The 21,097-nt window shown below is 32.2% G+C and overlaps 6 protein-coding genes across 6 annotated transcripts; 4 read left to right on the top strand and 2 right to left on the bottom strand.

Annotated features, from left to right (window-relative positions):
* Window positions 1–1,431: 1,431 nt before the first annotated feature.
* On the top strand, window positions 1,432–4,656 carry PHYBLDRAFT_161916 (hypothetical protein; the record flags this gene model as incomplete). Its single annotated transcript, XM_018434530.1, has 5 exons — window positions 1,432–1,579; window positions 1,732–1,845; window positions 1,904–2,065; window positions 2,147–2,449; window positions 3,221–4,656. The coding sequence occupies 5 exons, from the start codon at window positions 1,432–1,434 to the stop codon at window positions 4,654–4,656; spliced, it is 2,163 nt and encodes a 720-aa protein (XP_018299342.1).
* Window positions 4,657–4,771: 115 nt separating this feature from the next.
* PHYBLDRAFT_138847 (hypothetical protein) lies at window positions 4,772–6,082 on the bottom strand (the record flags this gene model as incomplete). The annotated part of the gene is made up of 4 exons (XM_018430095.1): window positions 4,772–4,942; window positions 5,015–5,224; window positions 5,295–5,600; window positions 5,657–6,082. The coding sequence occupies 4 exons, from the start codon at window positions 6,080–6,082 to the stop codon at window positions 4,772–4,774; spliced, it is 1,113 nt and encodes a 370-aa protein (XP_018299341.1).
* A 539-nt stretch (window positions 6,083–6,621) lies between these two features.
* PHYBLDRAFT_138846 (hypothetical protein) lies at window positions 6,622–7,077 on the top strand (the record flags this gene model as incomplete). The annotated part of the gene is made up of 5 exons (XM_018430094.1): window positions 6,622–6,639; window positions 6,700–6,737; window positions 6,808–6,868; window positions 6,932–6,976; window positions 7,051–7,077. 5 exons carry the CDS (start codon window positions 6,622–6,624, stop codon window positions 7,075–7,077), a joined length of 189 nt encoding a protein of 62 aa, XP_018299340.1.
* Window positions 7,078–14,501: 7,424 nt separating this feature from the next.
* On the bottom strand, window positions 14,502–16,521 carry PHYBLDRAFT_161914 (hypothetical protein; the record flags this gene model as incomplete). The annotated part of the gene is made up of 9 exons (XM_018434529.1): window positions 14,502–14,559; window positions 14,849–14,860; window positions 14,936–15,024; window positions 15,097–15,593; window positions 15,663–15,792; window positions 16,041–16,097; window positions 16,165–16,174; window positions 16,225–16,274; window positions 16,492–16,521. 9 exons carry the CDS (start codon window positions 16,519–16,521, stop codon window positions 14,502–14,504), a joined length of 933 nt encoding a protein of 310 aa, XP_018299339.1.
* Window positions 16,522–17,270: 749 nt separating this feature from the next.
* On the top strand, window positions 17,271–17,792 carry PHYBLDRAFT_161913 (C2H2-type zinc finger transcription factor; the record flags this gene model as incomplete). The annotated part of the gene is made up of 2 exons (XM_018434528.1): window positions 17,271–17,472; window positions 17,563–17,792. 2 exons carry the CDS (start codon window positions 17,271–17,273, stop codon window positions 17,790–17,792), a joined length of 432 nt encoding a protein of 143 aa, XP_018299338.1.
* Window positions 17,793–18,123: 331 nt separating this feature from the next.
* PHYBLDRAFT_161912 (hypothetical protein) lies at window positions 18,124–20,254 on the top strand (the record flags this gene model as incomplete). Its single annotated transcript, XM_018434527.1, has 6 exons — window positions 18,124–18,368; window positions 18,727–18,799; window positions 18,861–19,085; window positions 19,170–19,345; window positions 19,420–20,040; window positions 20,107–20,254. 6 exons carry the CDS (start codon window positions 18,124–18,126, stop codon window positions 20,252–20,254), a joined length of 1,488 nt encoding a protein of 495 aa, XP_018299337.1.
* Between the last annotated feature and the right edge of the window lie 843 nt (window positions 20,255–21,097).

The following is a 21,097-nucleotide window of genomic DNA, read 5'->3' as shown; positions in this document are numbered from 1 at the left end:
TTGACTGTCATCCACTTATATATATAGCAGATCAGCTATCATCCACTTATATATATAGCAAATCAGTTGTCATCCACATATATATATATCAAACCAGCTGTCATCCACTTATATATATAGCAGATCAGCTGTCATCCACTTATATATATATCAAACCAGCTATCATCCACTTATATATATAGCAGACCAGCTGTCATCCACTTATATATATAGCAAATCAGTTGTCATCCACATATATATATAGCAGACTGGCTGTCATCCATTTATATATATACCAGATCAGCTGTCATCCACTTATATATATAGCAGACTGACTGTCATCCACTTATATATATAGCAAATCAGTTGTCATCCACATATATATATAGCAGACTGGCTGTCATCCATTTATATATATACCAGATCAGCTGTCATTTACTTATATATATATCAGACCGGCTGTCATCCACTTATATATATAGCAGACTGACTGTCATCCACTTATATATATAGCAAATCAGTTGTCATCCACATATATATATAGCAGACTGGCTGTCATCTATTTATATATATACCAGATCAGCTCTCATTTACTTATATATATATCAGACCGGCTGTCATCCACTTATATATATAGCAGACTGGCTGTCATCCACTTATATATATATCAAACCAGCTGTCATCCACATATATATATAGCAGACTGGCTGTCATCCACTTATATATATATCAAACCAGCTGTCATCCACTTATATATATAGCAGACCAGCTGTCATCCACTTATATATATAGCAGACCAGCTGTCATCCACTTATATATATAGCAGACCAGCTGTCATCCACTTATATATATAGCAGATCAGCTATCATCCACTTATATATATAGCAGATCAGCTGTCATTTACTTATATATATATCAGACCAGCTGTCATTTACTTATATATATATCAGACCGGCTGTCATCCACTTATATATATAGCAGACTGGCTGTCATCCACTTATATATATAGCAGACTGGCTGTCATCCACTTATATATATAGCATACCAGCTATCATCCACTTATATATATACTAGATAAGCTGTCATCTACATATATATATATCAAACCAGCTGTCATCCACTTATATATATAGCAGATCAGCTATCATCCACTTATATATATACTAGATAAGCTGTCATCTATATATATATATAGCATACACTGCAAAAACAGATCAATTTCGCATATGTAAAGTATACCTAAGTTCTGATAGACAGAATAGGTAAAATTGTAGTTCAGCTCACTTTTGTGAGTAAAGTATTTGAATAGTATTTTAAGCTACTCTATTGGCTACTGGCAGCTGTGTAGCATTAGAATGCAACATCAAACTCAAATAAAATAAAAGTGTGTTTTCTTTGAAGTCTCTTTCTTTACTATTAAATACTATTGTAAACCTTTCTTTTCATTTTAAAATGGCTCCTATTCGCAAACCAACTGTTAGAAAAGAGTGTCGATGCTCTATCTGTAAAAGCAAGACACTAGGATTCGATCGTGTATCTGTTAAAACATTTAAACGTCATCAAGAAAAAGATAATCATGATATTACACATGTTCAAACGCGTACGGTTAATACATTTGCTTTACTTTACTTTATTTTATTTTATTTTATATCATTTCCTTTTTTATTATTTTATATAATAATAATAATAATAATAATAATAATAATAATAATAATAATAATAATACTAACACTAATAATAATAAATGTGTAGCCCATGAAGACACATGCGATACAATTAGTAGTGCTGTTTCTGAGCCTGTAAATCAAGAGGAAGATGGTTTTGAATTTGAACAGGAAGATGTTGAAATGAATTCTGAGCTTAGAAGTAAGAAAACTTATTTTATTACATTGATTTATTTGGGTCTAACATTCCGCTTTTGTAGACCTAAATGACACAAATGACATTTTGGATATACGGACAAGAAACCAACCTTTCTCTGAAACGGATTGCGTGTTTGGCCCTGAAGATAATGTCCAGTATACAAGTGACACTTACGAAGAAGAATATGAAGATGAATCCGATGTTGAGATGGACAATGATGAAGGTAGGTACACAGCTTTAGATAATATTATATCCTAGAAAATAGAGAGTTAATCAACGTTCTTTAAAAAAAATCAAATTAAAGATTCTTCGTTGGAATCAATCTCGGAATTGAATTTGATTCACCGATTCATTGTTATTTCGGTTGCTCTTTTTGTCTCGCTATACGTCGTGGATGAAGGAGCTGTAATCCTGATTGCCATAATCAACAAGATACTGCAGTTTTTGTTTGACCCATTCCGCCTTCCAGTGAGTGTTGCTGGCCTCAAACGTTTGGCCGGATTTGAAGCGTTGACAAGTGGTGTCAAGAAGTATGTTGCATGTAGCGAATGCCATGCCATATATGATAATGAAGCCGCCCCTTTGTGTTGTACATCACCCAATTTTGGTAAAACCTCCTTGTGTGGCAACAGCTTGTTTAAGTCTGGTCCCGGGTCAAAAGCACCCAAAAAGACATATGTATTCCACTCCGTCAAGAAAGCCCTAAAGACGTTTTTTCAACGCCCGGATTTTGAAAACAACATCAACTCATGGAACCGCGGCCCGAAAATGGATAGCACTTTATTTGACGTGTACGATGGTGCGATGTGGAATGAGATAGTAGACGTAGATGGTATACCTTTTGTTGACACCGAGCGATCACTCATGCTCACGCTGAACATTGACTGGTTTCAGCCATTCGATGGTGTTACCTACTCCTGTGGTGCCATATATCTTGCAATCAATAATCTTCCACGCAGTGAGCGGTTCAAGAAGGAGAACGTGATTCTTGTTGGGTTAATGCCAGGGCCTAAAGAAGCAAGCACTTCTGACATAAATAACTATCTGAAACCGCTTGTGGATGAGTTGATGGAGCTGTACAAAGGTATTAAGATTAAGACTCACCAATGTCCAAATGGTACTTCTATCCGAGCAGCCCTTCTCATGGTTGCCTGTGATATACCTGCTGCAAGGAAAGTATGTGGGTTCACATCCCATACAAGTACAAATGCATGCCACAAGTGTAAGCGTCAATTTTCGAGGTTGGCTGGAACGAGTTCCGTTGATTATTCTGGATTTGATTTCTCAAAGTGGCTCCTTCGCACTAAGAATGACAATCGTAAGGATGCAGAGATCTGGAGAAATGCAACCAAACCGACTGAGAGACAGCGTCTTGAAGTTGCACATGGTGTTCGCTGGTCCGAACTGCATCGTCTTCAGTACTTTGACATTGTCCGCTGCACGATCATCGATCCCATGCACAATCTTTTCTTAGGCACTGCCAAAAGAATGCTGGAGAGATGGGTTGCGGATGGATTAATCGATGATAAAAAACTCGTTGCCATGCAAAAGGCTGTTGAGAAGGTAGTGTTGCCGCCCGATTACACGTCACTTGGGACAAAGATTGCCAAGGGATTTCCCTATATGAAGGCTGATGAGTGGAAGTCTTGGTGCCTTGTGTACTCTCCTGTGGTTCTAAGGGATGTGTTGCCGTTGCCAGAGTTCAAGAACTGGATAGAGTTTGTTAACGCATGCAGATACTTCACCAAGCCTAGTGTTTCTGAAGAAGACATTGAGAAAGGACACAAATGCTTAGAAGAATTCTGTAAAGGGTGTGAGACATTGTACGACCTGGACCTTCTCTCTCCCAACATGCACCTGCATCTGCACTTACGCCAAACAATGATTGACTTTGGGCCCGTCTATGGCTATTGGCTTTTCAGCTTTGAAAGGTACAATAGTGTTCTGAAAAATATCAAGACCAATCGAAGAAACGGGTTCGAATCGACATTTATGAGACAGTTTATTGAAGAGTCGTGGAAGGGAGATTTTGTGCGTCGACTTCTGAAACCTATGCATGCACTTGCATGTTTTGAAATTTTCGATAAGTTCACCACCAACAACAACAACACCAACACCAACACTAACACCAACACCAACACCAACACCTACCTCTCTCACTCTTTCTCAATTTCCGAATATCTTGAAGCTTCACAGAATCTTTCAATGATAATTCGTGGAAACGAGCCCCTGCCACCATCCGCCTTGCCATTGAAAACAAGACCATTATCATTTATGCCAAAACATGAATATGATTGTCTTGTAGGATACTATCAAGCTGCGTACAAGAATCCACAGATCTCAGGTTGCAAAGATGTAATTGATGACTCACCTTTCGTCAATGACTGGATCGAAATGGTGAAGTCCGTTGATCTTCTTGGGCAAAGCTACAAAGGGTGCATTGGCACGAATGGCCGCGGATCATACATACAAGCATATTTTACTGAACGAACTGGGTCGGAACATGCGTATGTTGGAGAGATTCAGTACCTTTTTGTTCACAATTTTAGGCCAACTGTTTCTTCTCTAACATACAGAAATCCCCATAGTAGTCAGCATGTATTTGCATTTGTCAAATGGTTCAAATCCACTTCGGACAAAACAAGAGAATTAGAAGGAGTTGAGTTGTTACAGGATGAATTCTACAAGCAAGATTTTCAAAGCATCCTGCCAGTACATCGGATTCTCCTAACAGTTGCAATAGTAGATTACAAAACTACAAAAAATGTCAACAAAAAACTCGCGATTCCTTTACCAAAAAAAATTTACTATTAATTCTCATACACACACTTACTTATATATTTATCCTCTATTATTATTTCCTTTAATCAATTCAATTTCAATTATTACTATTTGGCCCTACAACAGAACATAGTAAAAAAGAAAATGTTTATTCATCGTTGATTGCCCAACGAGGCAATGACTGGGACAGAGTGGCAGGAACAGAGCAAGGCAACAATGTTGCTGGATATCTGTTCATTCTTGGCTTTGTTCCCACGCCCGCATTTAACACGTGATGGGTACGATCAATGTCGTCAACCATTGTCAACAATCTGTTGAACTGTATTTATTTTTATTAGTTCTTTATTTTTCTTGTTATAAAACTTATTTATTTATTCTAAATATTATTTACCTCTTCACTTCTCCAAGTGGGGCGAGCCACATGCAAACACCGTCGTGGAAGATTGTCCACAATCTCAATATCCGACTCACCATCAGACATGGCATCCTTCTGAAAGAGTTTGAGATAGGCCTTCTCAACAGGGTTTCCAGTCTTATATCCCATTGCAGCATCAATGGCTACCCAGTTGTCCATGTATGTCGACTTGCGTCGGATAGACATCTGGTTATATAGATTGTAGCTTGAGAAAATAGTAATATACCAATTAATTTTTTATATAGTATATACAAACCTGAAGAGTACGACTGTTTGCTCTCCCCTTGCTGTTTTTCTTGGCCTTCTGCTCAGGAGACTCGTGAAAAGTACGATGACTGTGCTTGTACCTGTTCTTTATTTTATCACTTATCACCCGTGGGTGAGTACCAGCTAGACGAGTCTGGGCGCTAATGTAGCTCTTCAAGTAGTTGATAACAGCTACGTTATCGCGGTGGTTAATCTTCTCGTTCAAGTTCCACTTCTTCTTACTCTCGTTCTCAGCAACAAGAGCAGGGTCGTCAGACTCGAACTTCCAGTCCCACAACTTTTCCGCGAAGATTTCCTAAATACAGGTTGTTTAATAAGTTGTTGATACTAACATATATTAGTATTAATTACCGAGATAATGACAGAAACCTCGGCATCACTGAGGGAGGTCTGGGGGACATAGGATGGCATCAGAGATGGTCCTAGACTAGCCATACGAGTCTGATTGTTGGCATAGGCAGTTGCAAAGTCTGCAAATGCCGTATGTGTCTTTCCAGACGTGTCAACAACAACGCCCATCCTGTTTTTAAAGGCTGCCATGTTGCTATTGACAGCAGCAATGTCATCCTTGACACCGTTGATATTGTTGTTTACTTTGTTAAACATTTCAACAATTTCCGCGTATCGCTGATCTTGGATAGTTGCGGATGAGAAACTGGGGGCAATTTCTCGAGGTCCAACACGGCCAGCCAAAACACGGTTTGCAGAGGTAGATATACTTGCAGATGCTTTTCCTTTTCCTTTACGGTCTGTTTTTCTGCTGCTATTGGAAGGCATTTTTTCTTTATTGTATTTTTATTAAAGTTTTATACATTAATAAATTATTAAAATAAAATAAATGTATGGGATGAAATATATTTATTTTTGTTTAATCAAAGATATACATACAAAATAAGTTAATATAAAGTAGATTTATGAAATAGCTGAGAAAAGGAAGGGATTATATATTATTTTCTATAAAATCCTTTATAACCTTGAACAACTTCTTTAATATTCAACATAGAACTTAGTGTTACAATATAATTTCGGACTATTCATTTTATTACTATTGTATTTTACTAGAGTCAATTCTCATCTAAACTGCCTTCTGTTTGAAAGCCCACTTTTTTTTCTTCTTTTTCTTTATTTTTTTCTTATTTCTTTTTTTCCTGTTTCTTTTCCGCTTTATTTACTTTTATTCTTATTGATGTATTTGAGTTCACACCCTGGTAAGCAATTTGTTTTTATTATTCTACTGTTATATTTATTCTTAATGTTTTTTCTTTTATTATTATTGTGGTTGCTGATAGTATTACAAGTCTTTGCCATGTTGATTAATGGACAAGAACAAAAAGGTAAAACGCGGTTATTGTGTATGTGCTTCTTTATTAATTATTTTCTTTTTCTCTCCTCAGCTCATCATAAAGACATACCAACAGCAGAAATTTATCCGGTAAGTCTGAATAATGTATTTATTTGTTTTATTCTTATATCTAATTTTGTTTATTTTCTATCTCTGTTAGTACTGCCAACATTTCTATGTACCTGATTGAATGGCTTGTCTTTGAAAACCGGTTTTCTTTGGTAAGTAATAAAGCCAAACTTTATTCCATGATCTTTACTAATGCGTTTTATTAAACCTTTCAGAACAACAGTCAATGTGCAATATGCCTGGTTCTGACGAAAGTACTGGTAAGTAACCATATTATTTAAATTAAAGAAAAATAAATATTTATATAATCTAATATAATTGAATAATTTTTTAGCCTTCTCTTACTAGTGAAATACCGTAAACACGCGTTTCTTTTTAGGATTCTATTGTATTGGAAGTATTTATATATTATAATATATGAAAGGGTTTGTTATTATATTAATTATGTAGTAGCTTATATATTAGATTAGACTATATATTGTCAAGCCGTACATATTATAAGCAAGAAGCTTTTTTTTTTTAAATAAAAACAATTTTTCCAAAACAATCCCTATAAAAATATTTGAAATGAAGTGCAAGAAGTATTGCAGTAGCATGGCATGTGTGAATCCTATAGTTTAGCCGTGCATAATTGTCCAATAAAAGTGTTTAGATTCGGAAGACAGTATACATAAATCCTGTTTCTTCTGTTAAATGATCCAATAGAATATCATTATTTCAGTAGACAGTTTTCTCTGTAAAGTAATCCAATAGAATTCTACTATTTCAGTAGACAGTTTTCTATCAAAAATAGATTTTTTATTAGAATCTCTGTTTCAAATCAAGTTTAATTTAATGTAACATCCAAAAAAAAAATGCCATAATTTGATTATTCTCTCTGCGATTAAATAGTTTAAAAGAACCTTACATCTCTATATGGATCATTATAAGTTCAGAAGTTATATGGACAACTCACAGGTAACATAACATATTGCGAACGGAATCTATAAATGCCAAATTCCAGAATTTAATTATTCTGTCACTCAGAATTTCCCATACTATCGCATATGTGTAGAAATCTAATTCCCCAGTGATACCAGCTATCATCCACTTATATATATAGCAGATCAGCTGTCATCCACTTATATATATATCAAACCAGCTGTCATCCACTTATATATATAGCAGACTGGCTGTCATTCACTTATATATATACCAGATTGGTGGTCAATAGCTTATATATATATATTAAATTAGTGGTTATCAGCTTATATATATATATTAAATTAGTGGTTATCAGCTTATATATATATATTAAATTAGTGGTTATCAGCATATATATATACTAGATCAGCTGTCAACAGCTTATATATATGTTAGATTGGCAGTCAACAGCTTATATATATGCCAGATTGACGGTCAACAGCTTATATATATGCCAGATTGACGGTCAACAGCTTATATATATATCAGATTGGCAATCATCTGCTTATATATATATATGAGATCGGCAATCATCTGCTTATATATGTATGAGATCGGCAATCATCTACTTATATATATACTAGATTGGCAATTATCTATTTATATATATATGAGATCAGTGATCATTGACTTATATATATATCAGATTGGTGACCATTGACTTATATATATATGAGATCAGTGATCATTGACTTATATATATACCAGATTGGTAACCATTGACTTATATATATATGAGATCAGTGATTATTGACTTATATATATATCAGATTGGTGATTATTAACTAATATATATACCAGATTGATAATTATTAGCTTATATATATATGAAATCGGTTGTCATCCACTTATATATGTATGAGATCGGGGATCATCTTTTTATATATATATTAAATCGGCGATCATTGGCTTATATATATATCATATTGGTAATTATTGGTTTATATATGGATGAGATTGACTAATATTCACTTATATATATATCAGATCAGCTGTTATCAGCTTACGTAATCTTGCATAATCTTGCATAATCTTGCATAATCTTGCATAATCTTGCATAATCTTGCATAATTATATATAGACACATATAAAAAAATTTAAACATATATGAAAATATACAAAATAAAGTTTGTGTAACATACGTCATTATGCATATTTGCGTAATGTAAACAATACAATTGCATTGCTGAAAAAAATTGATAACTTTTGGCTATACTTGTTATATAACTTGCATAATCATGCATAATCTTGCATAAATAATCTACATAAACAATACGATTGAATTCGTGGGAAAAAATGACAAAGAATAGCTTTTTTCGCAAAAAATTTCCTTTTTTAGTTAGTCTGAATGTACCTAGTCTGAGAAGTCTTGGCATTTTTAGTGTGAGAAGATAGGTTATAAAAATAACAGCTATGTAAAAGCTTGGCATGGAAAAACATTTAACCTTAAACTATCAAAAAGCCGTTCCGACAATAATTAAATATATATCTTCTAATGAAAGTTCAAATTCTTACTAAGTAATAATTTTTTAAAAAATTTTGCCATATAAAGACAATTTAGTCATATCATATAGAAGTATCAAAATATGTAAAGAACAAGTACAGAATTAATAAAAATTAATTTTCATTTTTTTTACTAATTTTCTTATAAATATCAAAATCTTATTATATAAATCTATAAAAACATATATGAACAAGTCAATTTATTAATATGTATTATATTTATGATATATTTACATTATATATATATATAGAAAGATTATAAAAGAGTTGTGAATATATAAAAAATGAAAGATTAAATATGATTAGAGTATGTAACTTGTATTTAACGAGATGATCAGATATGACTTGGATATTGACAAGTGTGAATATATATAATGTGATAGATCCAATGCTATTGACTAATATCAGAGATAGATAAAATGTTATTAATATATATAAGTAGTAAATCTGATGTTATAAGTTTATATATAAATTATATTGGTTGTTATTCATTTTTATATATAGCAGCTTGATTATGATCAGTCTATATATATATATTAGATTATTTATTATTAGTTTATATATATAATAAATTAGTAATCATTGATCTATATATATATTGGATTGACTGTTATTAATTTATATATATTGCAAATTGGCTATTATCAGTCTATATATGTATTGAATTAGCTGTTATTAGTATATATATATATATGAGATCAGCTATCATCAACTTATATATATAGCATATAAGTTATAATCAGCTTATATATAAATTAGATTAGTTATTATATGCTTATATATATACTATGTTAGCTATGATCAACTTATAGATATATTAAAATGACTATCAATAGTTTATATATATATAGTATATTAGTTTTTGTCAGCTTATATAAGTATATAATTAGCCATCATCAATATATAGATATTTTAAATTGACTATCAATAGTTTATATATATATATCAGATCAGGTGCCATCAGCTTATATATATATTACATTGATTATAATCAGTATGTATATATATTAGATCAGTTACAATCAGCTTATATATATATAAGATTGACTGTCATCCACTTATATATATAGCAGATCAGCTATCATCCACTTATATATATAGCAAATCAGTTGTCATCCACATATATATATATCAAACCAGCTGTCATCCACTTATATATATAGCAGATCAGCTGTCATCCACTTATATATATATCAAACCAGCTATCATCCACTTATATATATAGCAGACCAGCTGTCATCCACTTATATATATAGCAAATCAGTTGTCATCCACATATATATATAGCAGACTGGCTGTCATCCATTTATATATATACCAGATCAGCTGTCATTTACTTATATATATATCAGACCGGCTGTCATCCATTTATATATATACCAGATCAGCTGTCATTTACTTATATATATATCAGACCGGCTGTCATCCACTTATATATATAGCAGACTGACTGTCATCCACTTATATATATAGCAAATCAGTTGTCATCCACATATATATATAGCAGACTGGCTGTCATCCATTTATATATATACCAGATCAGCTGTCATTTACTTATATATATATCAGACCGGCTGTCATCCACTTATATATATAGCAGACTGACTGTCATCCACTTATATATATAGCAGATCAGCTATCATCCACTTATATATATAGCAGATCAGCTGTCATTTACTTATATATATATCAGACCAGCTGTCATTTACTTATATATATATCAGACCGGCTGTCATCCACTTATATATATAGCAGACTGGCTGTCATCCACTTATATATATAGCAGACTGGCTGTCATCCACTTATATATATAGCATACCAGCTATCATCTACTTATATATATACTAGATAAGCTGTCATCTACATATATATATATCAAACCAGCTGTCATCCACTTATATATATAGCAGATCAGCTATCATCCACTTATATATATACTAGATAAGCTGTCATCTATATATATATATAGCATACCAGCTATCATCCACTTATATATATAGCAGATCAGCTGTCATCCACTTATATATATATCAAACCAGCTGTCATCCACTTATATATATAGCAGACTGGCTGTCATTCACTTATATATATACCAGATTGGTGGTCAATAGCTTATATATATATATTAAATTAGTGGTTATCAGCTTATATATATATATTAAATTAGTGGTTATCAGCTTATATATATATATTAAATTAGTGGTTATCAGCATATATATATACTAGATCAGCTGTCAACAGCTTATATATATGTTAGATTGGCAGTCAACAGCTTATATATATGCCAGATTGACGGTCAACAGCTTATATATATGCCAGATTGACGGTCAACAGCTTATATATATATCAGATTGGCAATCATCTGCTTATATATATATATGAGATCGGCAATCATCTGCTTATATATGTATGAGATCGGCAATCATCTACTTATATATATACTAGATTGGCAATTATCTATTTATATATATATGAGATCAGTGATCATTGACTTATATATATATCAGATTGGTGACCATTGACTTATATATATATGAGATCAGTGATCATTGACTTATATATATACCAGATTGGTAACCATTGACTTATATATATATGAGATCAGTGATTATTGACTTATATATATATCAGATTGGTGATTATTAACTAATATATATACCAGATTGATAATTATTAGCTTATATATATATGAAATCGGTTGTCATCCACTTATATATGTATGAGATCGGGGATCATCTTTTTATATATATATTAAATCGGCGATCATTGGCTTATATATATATCATATTGGTAATTATTGGTTTATATATGGATGAGATTGACTAATATTCACTTATATATATATCAGATCAGCTGTTATCAGCTTACGTAATCTTGCATAATCTTGCATAATCTTGCATAATCTTGCATAATCTTGCATAATTATATATAGACACATATAAAAAAATTTAAACATATATGAAAATATACAAAATAAAGTTTGTGTAACATACATCATTATGCATATTTGCGTAATGTAAACAATACAATTGCATTGCTGAAAAAAATTGATAACTTTTGGCTATACTTGTTATATAACTTGCATAATCATGCATAATCTTGCATAAATAATCTACATAAACAATACGATTGAATTTGTGGGAAAAAATGACAAAGAATAGCTTTTTTCGCAAAAAAATTCCTTTTTTAGTTAGTCTGAATGTACCTAGTGTGAGAAGATAGGTTATATAAATAACAGCTATGTAAAAGCTTGGCATGGAAAAACATTTAGCCTTAAACTATCAAAAAGCCGTTCCGACAATAATTAAATATATCTCTTCTAATGAAAGTTCAAATTCTTACTAAGTAATAATTTTTTAAAAAATTTTGCCATATAAAGACAATTTAGTCATATCATATAGAAGTATCAAAATATGTAAAGAACAAGTACAGAATTAATAAAAATTAATTTTCATTTTTTTTACTAATTTTCTTATAAATATCAAAATCTTATTATATAGATCTATAAAAACATATATGAACAAGTCAATTTATTAATATGTATTATATTTATGATATATTTACATTATATATATATATAGAAAGATTATAAAAGAGTTGTGAATATATAAAAAATGAAAGATTAAATATGATTAGAGTATGTAACTTGTATTTAACGAGATGATCAGATATGACTTGGATATTGACAAGTGTGAATATATATAATATGATAGATCCAATGCTATTGACTAATATTAGAGATAGATAAGATGTTATAAACTAATATTAGTGATAAATCAAATATTATTGGCTAATATTGCACTATGGTGAAGAAAATGGTAACATGTTAATACTTTGATAACATAACTGCTATTTTTTACTTAATAAAAAATAGCAGTTATGACTCTGTATAAGGTCAAAACAGGCACTGTTACCATTTTTATATAGTAAAAAATGGCAGTTATTTATTATGTAAAAAGCCAAAACAAGCACTGTTACCATTTTTCATAATAGAAAATGGCAGTTATTTATTATATAAAAAGTTAAAACAGGCACTGTTAATATTTTTTCAAAAAAAAAAGCAAGCACTGTTACTATTTTTTCAAAAAAAAATCAAGTGTCCTTCCTTTCCTCTATTACATTCTTTCTTTTGCTTTATTGCTTTCAATTCTAGCACAACCTCTTGTTTTTCTTTTGCAGCTTTAACAGAATGGTCTGTTTTTTATTATACAATATTGAATTGGGTTTAATTGAATATAATTTTTATTTTAATGCATGTTTTTTTAAATGAAAATGATAATAATAATAGTAATAATGAATAAACAATTCAATCGGCCACTTGCAATAAAAAATAGTTCTGTTTAGCTACTGCAAAACATATGCAATAAAACACTACTATTCAAATTTTATTTCATATACTTTGAGTATTCTAATATATTTTAGATAGCACTTATTATTTTTTACTGATTTCTACAAATATACTAATATTAGAGAAAAAACTTTAAATAAATAGATAGATATAATACTATTATAATGCTTACCTTTATATAATATGCTTACTTATTCAGTGAAATAAGCATTTACTCTAAGAATATATATATATATTAAAGAATGTATTAATGTTTAAGATCTATATATAAGAAAAGCAATAAACTTAAGTACTATAGAAAGTTGTTATTGTAGAAGAAAAACTTTAGCAAAGATTCAAGTCATGTAACATGAAGCTAATTTGAATCTGATTCATACAACCGGAATGAGCATCTTGTTAGAAAGCTCAGTGTTTATTCTACTCAATATACTTACATATAATAGAATGACTCCCGAGTATAATATATCAGTAAAAAAATATTACTATTAATTTTTTCTTAAAAAAAGGCTATATACTATTTTCTTTTGTATTTGAATGTAGCGGAATTGTAAATGCTGTACATTAGCTTCAAATTCTTGTAATCACAATATTAGCAATCATACGAAAGAGATCAATAAATTTTTTGTATGAAAGAAAAAAGGAATAAAAAACATAAAAAGAAAAATAACGAGATAAGAAAAAAATGCACTAAAGACAAACTAAAAAAATCAAACTCGGCCAATCACAGCAGCCAAACTACAATCTTTGACTTCTTTCGCAAGCAGGCTCAACACTTGCTATGGGTGGAGAATGTTGTGGTGGTTGAAGTTGAAGAAGTTTTTAAGAGGAAGAATTGAAGATTTGAAATTAGGAACGAAGATTTGTGAGAACTTGTGTAGGTTTTGTTTATTGAGAAAGATTTTGTATCAAAGTTTGACCAGGTTCCTACACTGAACTCCTACTGCTATTTATATTATTTTGGATTGGGAAAATTATATGACTGGGGTCAGGTAATCGATCCTATCTGAGCCATAATCAGAGCAACGTGATCTTGGGATAATTAATATATGATTAATTATATAAATGTGTGTAGTCCCAATGAAGTATTAACTTCGAAAGTAAATGTGTTTATGAGTTATAATTATACTTATAATAATCCACTGATGTATCACATATTATGGTGATATCATCATATGAAATATAATCACTATCATGCATGCTAAACCTGTGTGTTAAATAATAAAGTAATTGGTAGACACCTTTGACTGGAATAGCTGAGGCCTTATATTATTTCCTTCAGACTTATTCTCAATTACAGCAGTAGTCAATACTCATTTACAACAGAGGAGACCTACATAAAAGAGTAAGAAGTTTATATTAGTTTTGTATTAACAGCGCATGAGAAAAAGCAACAATGGTAACTTACAGCACATCTGCCATTATGGGCGCCTCAACATCACTAGTTTCTGACATATCAGGAGAAGAAAGTGAAGAATCACCTATATCTTGCTGTGTCTATAGCATAATAAAAGGAAACGATGTTAATTAAAGTTTACAATATATAGATTTGTTAATTGATAAACTTACTTTGTTCTTCTCTGCTATTCTTCTCTTGTGCGTCTGGTTGTCACTCTTGAAGCTTTCCCAAAGAAGGCTTCTTGCACACCACATTCTTTTATATTGGTGGATATGCAATCTACCATTCTTTGCCAACCTCTCCAAATGCATCATGTAGTATTCCCTGTTTTTCTCTGGAATATTTTTCCATTCTTTTGAGGCTGCAGGATAGTCTTTGTCAATGATATCATGCTTTACCATACGGCCTAATGTTTTGAGATGCAGTCTTTTTACTGTCAAATCATGGTCTGAAAGAGGGACTAATGGGGGCAAAGGCTGCCCTTGTGAAACTTCTTTGCAGCGCGCCTTCCAGTCCTGCTCGTGAAGAATCTGAAGCAACAGGTTGTATTTTTGTGCTTCATTTTTTCCTTTGAACTCGACGCCAGTATTTATTACTCGCTTACCGAGCTGATCAGGGTACTCTGTGAGCTGGGCTCTTTTCACAGACTCAGCAATGCGCTCAAGAGCTACAAAAAAATGTATGACAATATTAATAAAGTAAATAAACATCTAAGCACAGAATATATATGACTTACAACTCTGCTCAATAATGCTTTGTTGCATTGTAGTTAGATCTTCTGCACTGACTGCTGGCGCAAATTGATTGCTGAATTGCCTTTGAAGCTTGCGCAATGCTTGCTTGATTTCAGCAAGATCAACCTCAATCTTTTGAATTGAGTTGAGGAGAGTTGTGTTAATATTGGACACGTTTAAGTTTTTTTAGCTATAAGCAGTGAGTTGAAAAGAAAAAGTGATAGTTTAGACAAGTAGAATAAGAGCGATATGAGTTTGAGAAAGGCAACAATTTATTACAAGCAATTGATAGCTATTTATATGAAAAAGATACAGACAGATGTACAAACAAAACATATAAAAAAAGGAATGCTTATGCACTTGTATGCACCTGTCTGCACCTGTCTGCAGTAGCTCATGTGAACATGATACAGTCTTTTTGTGTCGACACAACAAAACTGTAAGAAATATAAAGATAAAATGAATTAGACTTTAAATTAATATTATATGTATAAATGTTCATACTTTGCACCGTCTACATATTAAACGTTTTAAAGTATATGATATAATAATATAACTCTATACATATTGCAGATATAGCATGAAATTTGGTTAAAGTTCTTGATGACAAAACCCTGTACCAGTTAAAATTATAACTTTAAATATACTCTACAGTAGCTATATAACATCTGAACATCATATAGTTAATTAGCCCCTTTTTATCAATATTAAAGTAAATGTTATGATACTCAGGTTCATATCATACTTATTATCATTATCGACTAAAACGCGTTTTGATTGATGCTGTCATCAAAGATAAAAATAATTTTAACTGTCATTACTATTATTTACCAAGGGGCATTTTTGACTGAAACCGTACATTTTTGAAAAAGGTGTGCTTTAACTCACATCGGCACTTTCAATTAACACCCCTTTCGATCAGTAGTGCTTATCTTGATGATGTCAGTAAAAGAGTATCAGACTATAGCCCTCATTATCTATATCTATTTCTTTAAGTTTTATACATAAACAAGAAAATAATGCTATTAGCTAAATATATATTCACTATCTCAAAAATATTATTAGTACAACACAGATAATATAAATATGTCTTTTCTACCAATGTGTTTAGACAGTACTACTTTTTTTTAACTGTTAATTATTAGAAGGCTGTTTTTCTTTGCCTTTGGTATTAGAGAGTAATTGATAATTTATTTAAAAAAAACATAAATTATTTGGTTGTTAATTATCCTAAATATACATATACCTCTCTATAAAGCTCAAAGAACATCTAATTGCTCACAAGTAAAGAGTACGTGTCTGTTTCACCAGTTCTCTTTTAATGGTACCCCCTTGTCAACCAAGAAGTATTTTAACTTACACCATAATTATTAATGAAGAAGAATCTTTCCAACCACGGGAATTATTTACTGACAGGTGTTTCACCTAGCATTGACATTACTGTAATCATTGCTATATCATCACTATGAGAGAGAAAAAGAAAAAGAGCTGCAAGCATTTTGGTTAAAAAATAAAGAGTATATAAAGATGTCTTTTACATTTAATGAATAGCACCAAAATCCTCTTCGCAGTTTTATTTTATATATTACATATGTACCAACCCAACCAATATGTCTTCTTCCAACGCCAGCCAGCAGAGAGATAGAATATCTACACAGCAATACCAATGTGATCAATGTGTCTTGTTTTTTGATAACTACCAGAAGCTGCAAAACCACAAGAGAATTCACAGAGGAGATTCAGCAACAATGACTGAAATTGACCAGTCTATTCTGGATGATGTTGACATGTACCATGACGAAAATGATACTAGTAATGAAAATGAATCTGTTAGCAATTCAGATAATGAAAAGAGCTGTAATTGTATTATTTATTTTCCAATTACTAAATAATGTATTACAGAATATACTATGGAGTTTATGGAGCTTGATAATACTATTTCATATAAGTGCACATGTAATTTTGAGGACAGTGAGAGTGAAGCTCACATTTATGACAGCAGCCGAATCAGTACAAATACTTTTACCAAGGCCAAGTTGATGAGTATTCATCTGTCTCAATTGATGCTACAGCATAGAATTGCTAGAGCAGCATATAGAGACATTGTTCAATTTATAAACACTGTCATTTGAGACCATGACGATATAATGATAGTAAAATATTATATTTTCTCTTACCTTGTACTTTAATTCCAGATCACTAACATGTAGTAATATCATTTTTTCAGAATCTGGGGCTAAGATCAGTCATGGCAAAACTGTTGATGCTTTGCTCAAGTCAAAGTCAAGTGTCAAGGGCTATGAGTATGATTTCTGCTCTAGTGGTTGTCAATTGTATGACATTAATGACAACCAGGAATCTTGTGTTGACTGTGGCAAACCGCGATACAAGACTGATCCCAATTAAAGTCAGACACCAGCTGCCAGTATAAAACTTATATCAGTCGGAGATATGCTTTCTCAAATGTTGGCAGATCCAGCCACAAGAGAACTTCTCTGTTACGGAGCAAACTGGGAATCTGTAGCTGGTCAGCTAACCAACATTTTTGATAGTGACAATTACAAACAGTTGGTACAGCAGGGCCTGTTCTCCAATCCCGATGATATTGTTATTGGGCTTTATACCAATAGGTTTGTCAATCAAAAGAAAGGCAAAAACTCATATACCATCATCCATTGCATAATATTCAACCTAGACCCATCCATCAGGTAATTAATTAATTTATTACTATTTATTATTATTATTACATTTTTTTTAAAAAAAAGTTACTAATAAAATACTTAGATATACCAACAAATACCTTTTGCAAATGGTAATCTTGCCTGGCCCCAAGAAGCCAACTCATTTGGACTCCTTTCTTATACCCATCATCAATGAATTGCGAGATCTTGAGGCACATGGCTTGGTTGTCAAGCACAATGGAGTGGAGCTTTGCAGATCCAAGGTCTATCTGCTGCTTGCTTCTGGCAATATTCCAGCTGTAGCTGATATGGCCCACATTGGTTCCCATACAAGTTTATTTGGTTGCCATTTTTGTGAGATCAAAGGCAAATGCCCTACTAACAGACGGCATGGCATGTACTTTGATGACATTTCCACCCGGTTAAGACCTATGGAAGACTTCAAAGTAGGCAACCCTGTAAGTATATAAATGTTCAATTAGCCATCTTTTTTTCATACTAAATAACTGCTTGTAATAGTCGAAGAACATATACCAGCTGAGCATATATACTCAACTCTCAACCTTCTCTGGATCATCATTTTTTGCATTAGATGAACTTCATTTAATTGCAAGAGGGATTGGAAAGCTTGTGTATGACCCGATTACCGTCACCCTCACAAAGGAAACCAAATTTTATTATACCCATCCAGACAATACCCTCAATACCACCAAATACGCTTTTCATATACCAAGAGCAGATCTGGTAACAATTAGAAACTTTATCACCAGCTTATGAAAATATATACCCACCTCATTTCAAGGCAGTTTTGACAACGTATTTACCAAGATCAATGGTACTTGCGCAGTTGACTGGCTTGACTTTCTCTTATACATTGTCCCCACTTTGGTCATGCCTTATTTACCAAATAGAGCTGTCAAAACAGCTCTATTATCTCTCATGAATGGCTGCGCGCTTGCCTTGCAATGGACGTTGACATCAGAATTGCTTGATGAGATGGAGTTGTAAGTTATTATACGTCTCATATATTATCATTACAAATAGCTGATTGTTACCATTTTTTAAATATTAATAATAGATACTTCAAGCACTGGCACTCGTTTTTATACCAACAAGTCCAGAATAATACCCTGTCTCGTAGTGTTTTCTGGCCAGTGCAACATTACCTGGTCCATATACCCTATATCATCAAGCAGCAAGGCCCCCTGCGATGCTATTCCACTCGCTCAATGGAGAGAGTAATTGGAGTCTTCTCGAAATTAATAAAGTCCAAATCAAAGGGTGGCCGAAACGCCAGTTTTCTCATTGAGCGATTTGTGATTCACAATTATACCAGCATGGCAATCAGCATCTGTGATGAAATCAACCTCATTCGGCCAAAGCCATATGGAAAAGAGAGCTATGTGGACCTTCCTAATGATCCTAGTGGTGCGCAGTTGTGGGATCCATTTCATCAGTTTGTTAATTTGAATGATGATTTGGTGGAAGGTGTAGGCGGCCCTAGTGTGAAGGAAGCTTTATTAAAATATTACCAGAGAACAACAGGCTTGACTGGTCACGAGTTTGGTGACTCTGTTGTTGTTGTAGCTGCATGTCTGTGGATGGACTCGACTGTATATTCCTCATGCATGTACCAAAGAAAGAAAAACGAGACCAGCCGTGGCAACCATTACGTGATGTTTACTTGCCCCTATAGAAAGTAAGTATAATATTTTTTGATATACAATCAAAAGTTGCTTACATTCTATTTATTTATTTATTTTAGCAACCTTAATGTAATTGTTCACAGCTGGCTCGTTGGTACAGTACAGTTCTACTTTCAGTATGTATATTTCCATGGCTTCCTACACTTTTTTGCTTTCATGGAGGTCATGAAGGAATATGATGCGGCTGGCCATGACTCATTACACTAGAAAAATAGTGTAATTTCATCTGGATCAAATGTACCAAAAATTTAGATGATTGAGCCGATATCATCACAATTTTTGTGATATATCATTTTGAGCAATGGTACGATATCATCTATGGTGCTGATGCGTATCATCATAACAACGGGTACACGAAAACCCAATGTAGAACGATTGTCAGTCCGCAAACTATGGAAACTGAATAAATATTGTAGTTACGCTTTACTTCTATCTAGTCTACCTCTTTATGTGTTATATTTTGAGGTCTATAAAGAGCTAGCATCCCATATTATTATTTTTACCGGGTTTTTTTATTGGCTACAGAAATGCTTTAAAAACTATCAAAGAGATGATTGTAGGTTTTTTACAATATAAAGAAATGATGATAGTTGGTTTTTTATACATGCTCAAAGTGATGAAACTAGGTTTTTTATACACACAAAAGCAATGAAACTAGGTTTTTTTACAATAGAAAAGAGAAACAAAGCATGGGTAGATTTTTATAAATAAGCCTCTTCGGTTTGTTTATTTATTTTACTTTTATTTATTTATTTTTTGGAAAAACATTGGGTTATACATTTTTTGTTCAATTTTGTTTTATTTGATAGGAAAATCTTTTCTAGATAAAAATCCTAATTTCGCGACAGTTTTGATACTATAGCTATTATAATTGCTAATATTTCTTGCTTGCTATATATAATTTAAAGCCTTCTGGGAGTAGACATGGAATACATACTTTAATAGCAGGAATGCTATTAAAAAATGATTAATAGAAAAGAAGAATTAGTAAATGATTTAAATTGAAATTTCTTCATAAATACTTACAAGGCGGAGAAGACTTGACATAAA

This window comes from Phycomyces blakesleeanus (assembly GCF_001638985.1).
Source record: "Phycomyces blakesleeanus NRRL 1555(-) unplaced genomic scaffold PHYBLscaffold_1, whole genome shotgun sequence".
In the NCBI taxonomy this organism is placed as follows: domain Eukaryota; kingdom Fungi; phylum Mucoromycota; class Mucoromycetes; order Mucorales; family Phycomycetaceae; genus Phycomyces; species Phycomyces blakesleeanus.
The sequence above is the reverse complement of the archived record's forward strand: the minus strand, read 5'-3'. Positions and strand labels throughout refer to the sequence as shown.